Below are 4,299 nucleotides of genomic sequence, written 5' to 3'. Positions count from 1 at the left end.
GCGTGGTAGATTGTCTTCTTGATGACAAAACAGGGAAATAAAACAGCCGTATTCTGCTGGGTTACAGAAGACTGCCAGTAGCAGACAGCACTTGTATTCTTCTTATCTCCTGTAGATTATTCAAATAAACAATTAAGAACTAAAATATGAGTAGCTAAGATTAGTAGAATCTTGCTCCTACAATGACAGTTGAGTTTAAAGTCAAAGCTTTGTTCTGTGTCTCATTACTGAGGATAACATGAAACAACACACCAAGCTCCTTTAAAATAAGTTTTATTTTATCCATTAGAAATATTATCCCCAATAGGTCCACCTTTTCACAAAGGCTTAGGTTTTAAAGGAACAGAGTTCACATTTTTTTAAATTAATAAAAAGCTAAATAATTAATTTCAGTATTAGATTCAGATTCTGGTCAACTGAATAAGAAAGCAAGTCAATATCAGGTAATCGGGAAAGAATAAAAATTAATTGTATATTGTCAGTTAGTTTTTGGACCACTGATATGAGCATAGAACTGAACTTCAGAGTCAAAGTAAATGGACGAAATATATAAAATCAGCACATTACCTTCAACAGATCCACAGATTCCATCAGTATTTTAATGACTTTTGCACAGTATTCTAAGGTAAGTCAAGCCAACCACCATACAAAAGTAATAAAAGGTTGTTTTCTTTAACTGGGTAAGAGTGTCAAGTTTCCTGATACACAGAATCATTCAGCATTGTGAACAAGCCTTTCGAAAAACTTGTTAAAAAACAAACAAACAAACAACACTGTTCATTTTATGGTTCACACTTTTAAATTCACAACTACTATATGGTTTTATTGCGTTCACCAGAAGCAGGCTTTACCTGGACGGCTTCGCTTAATGTTTTTGATTAGGATGCCATTTTACGAATCATGTAGTTCAGAATGCCGCCGTTGTGGAAGTAAGTGAGCTCCACGTCAGTGTCAAACCTCATGATGGCGTGAAAGGTTTTCCCAGTATCCAGCTGTTGGGGTCAAAGAGAGTCATTCAAGCAGCAGAACTTTCCACATGTTACGGGACATGGTAGTAAAATAGAAGATATTATGACAGTTTTGCAATCATAAGAAAAAAATGTGATGGAAAGCCAAAGTGAAGAGGGACTGGACATCAGATTATTTTTTTTTAGGACAAGGTGCCACACTATACCACAGCCAGATGCTTCAGAGGAAGTTTGTTTGAAACAAACCATAATAAATAGACTCTTTGCATTGCGTTTACTGCCTCTCTTAGATTTATTGTTGATTTCAAGCTTAGAGGCATGAAAGCTGATCACCCTTTCAGTATGGTCATTTTCCTGGCTATGGTACCACAGCAATACTAATTTCATTAGCTTTCTATGGAGCTTAGTATGGGAATAAGAAAAGCACAAAGATGAGTGCACAAAGTGAATAAAACTACTTCAGTTTTAAAACTACTTCCGTTTTAAAGAAAACTCCATTTAGTTTCTTCCAGATAAGCTGATGAATTCACTGGGATCACGGCTTTTCCATTTCAGGACAGTTAATGAGATATATATGTAAACAACTTTTGCAGACTACTTCAGACTACTTACTATAGACTACTTTGTGCTGAATGAAACAGTTTGGCCATACTGTTTTTAACTCCCATCATAACAAATCTCTCTTAGAACGACTGTTTTCATCCCCTCCGCCCTTGTCTTGATTCTTTTCCCTTACTAAAAGGAGAGAAGCTTACTGGAAGGCATGTTGTTTGAAGAGACAGTTACTTTGAGCGAAATCATAGTGCTGTAGAACACTCAGCCCTTAGGCATTTCATACCTTGATCTGAATGTTCATCTGTGGTTTTAGTTTTTCAGGAATGATAATTGTATAACGTTCCCTTCCAGTGAGTCCTAAAGTCGCCGCATCTTCTCCAGGTAAATACTGCAGAGGAATCACTCCCATCCCTACTAGGTTACTCCGATGAATTCTCTCGTAGCTTTCAGCAAGCACAGCCTTGACACCCTGCGAAGTACACAACACGTATACTTAACTACATGGTTCAGGATAGTCTTTCTGTGCTCACAGGAAGGCAACTGGTATGTCTGAGTTCCCATCCTTCCATTTACCAGCTGCTGTTAGAGGCAGTAAGTCTGTCCAACAGCAGACTCTAGAATGACTTGCTTATATGTCAATTTCCAAACATCTTTAAAAGAAAGAAAAAAAAATTGTCAAAAAAATTACAGGCACTTTTTCTGGAATCCTGTGTACCTCTTTAATGTATTTTATGTAGAGCACCTGTAGTCATTTCTCTAGCTCTTGTTAATTCAATATTGTCCTCCTACACTACATGTTCCAGGTTGCAGTGTAATTGATTTCTACATTTTTGCATGTTAATACAGTTAAGACAAAAATTCACTACTGAAGGAAGGTGAAAAACAAAAAATTAGACAAACGTAATCCTAAACACTAACTCTCTTAAAGCCTTGTATAATAATGTACACAACTATTGCATTAAAAGATTTCACACTAAGAAAACCTGAATCAGAGTTTGGAAAGGCTGCTGAACAGTGTAGGACGGGACAGAGAACAAAACAGATATTCCCCTGTACCTGGATATTATGATCCTATCACAATATTGTTAAGTATTCCTGCAACCTGCATGGTGAAGCAATGCTAAATTTCATATTCACTAATACTGCTCTTCACTTATACTTCATAACTTCCCTGGTAAGCAAGCTGAAAAAAGCAGCTGGAAGCAGACCCAAGGCTTACTGAGTTGCATGATGCAACAGTAAAGAAAATGGGCTTTCTGGCTAGATGAAGATCAGTCAAGATTTCCTGCCTGAATGGGCTCTGCGAATATTTAAATAGCTTTGCAATTCTACTGTGGCTCTTGGACACATACTATATTTCAAACTAACTTTTACTATCAAGCTACCCAGGATACTGGTTATAAGCTACTCTTCATAAAAGATGAATTAACTTCTAAGTATTGTCCTTCTTCTAGTTTACTGTAATTACTCACCAAGAGGAATGGTCCTTTGGCTGCCCAGTCTCTGGAACTTCCTGCACCATACTCCTTCCCAGCCAGCACAATCAGAGGATGGCCAGCTTGCTTGTATCTTTCTGCAGCATCAAACACGTCCAGCTGGAATGAAAATACCAAACACTTTATATACTTTTTCTGGGTAGAAATACAGTTCTGGGGAAACAACGAAAAAATGTTATCATGTGAAGAGCTGAAGCCCACACTTTCTGCCAAGCTGCATGTCAAGGATGTTAGTTACACAGCGCTTTGTGACTTCTAGCTTGAACTCATTCCTAGCACAAACCTGCACCTTTCACTGTCACTTCTACAATGGTTATCCTCTCCACTAATAAGCCTGACAGCACCCCATTACGGAAGTACGTGTGACCAGCTGCCCTAATACATCTCCATTCCCCTCATTAGCTTTACTCAAAAGACACTGAAATAAATGACTTAAGCTGCAAGGAGGAAAGTTAGTGTTAATCCAACCATCAGTGACCTTCATTTTAAAGCAGCATTTATTACTTACAGTTTCCCCTGAAGGGAAATGGATAGTTTGAGGTCCCTGTTTATCAATAAATTTGTTCACCAGACGAATGTTTGCAAACGTTCCTCTAGCCATGACAGCATCGTTCCCTCTGCGGGAGCCATAAGAATTGAACTCCCGAGGAGTCAAGCTATTAAGGGAAAAGAGAAAAATGAAAATGGGTTAGATTTAGGCTGAAGAACTCTATTTTAAGATAAAATGAGGAACTGGTGTCTCTGAGGCAGGTATGAACACAGTTAGCATCATGGCAGTAATATCCAGTTATCTGATACTTTACACTTCACTTTTCTTGGAAGAAAAAGAGAAAAGAAAAAAAAAAAGAAAAACAGAGAGAGAGAGAGAGAGAGAGAGAGAGAGAGAAGAGAGAGAAGTTTGCCTACTTAGCCTGGGCATAGAAAGCAGCTTCAATGGCATTCTCACCCTTTGCCCTACAAAACAGTATCTGATACTGACACTTGAATATAGCTATGCTGGTCAAAAGAAGCAATACAAACTTTTCTTAATATCTGGCTACTAAAGATCATAATGGTTATTTATATTACCGTAGTATCTAGAACAAAGATAGAGACACCACTGTGCTAAATGTCTAAAAGGCAAAAAAGAGAGCCCTGCTGGAAGTTAGACCTAAGGAAGAAAAATTTCATTTGGAAATAGGGATATGGGAATGAGGGGAGATTCCACCCTAACCAGTAAAGAAAAAAAATGCTGGAATGTGACATAAAATTGGACAGTTTGTATTGGGCTATATCCATAA

At 37.8% G+C, this 4,299-nt stretch overlaps 1 protein-coding gene across 3 annotated transcripts in view; it reads right to left on the bottom strand.

Annotated features, from left to right (window-relative positions):
* Positions 1 to 257: 257 nt before the first annotated feature.
* Positions 258 to 4,299, bottom strand: part of ACO1 (aconitase 1) — a 37,911-nt gene continuing 33,869 nt past the window's right edge. For all 3 annotated transcript variants that reach the window (XM_083816509.1, XM_083816510.1, XM_083816511.1), the window contains 4 exons: positions 3,528 to 3,675; positions 2,996 to 3,118; positions 1,807 to 1,992; positions 258 to 992 (listed from right to left, as the gene is read on the bottom strand). In XM_083816509.1, the coding sequence (XP_083672635.1) occupies positions 879 to 992; positions 1,807 to 1,992; positions 2,996 to 3,118; positions 3,528 to 3,675 (571 nt within the window). In that variant the 3' untranslated portion in view covers positions 258 to 878. The remainder of the gene's footprint in view (positions 993 to 1,806; positions 1,993 to 2,995; positions 3,119 to 3,527; positions 3,676 to 4,299) is intronic.

Source organism: Anser anser, assembly GCF_964211835.1.
Source record: "Anser anser genome assembly, chromosome: Z".
Lineage (NCBI taxonomy): Eukaryota > Metazoa > Chordata > Aves > Anseriformes > Anatidae > Anser > Anser anser.
Note: the sequence above shows the minus strand (reverse complement) of the source record. Positions and strands in the feature narration are given on the sequence as shown.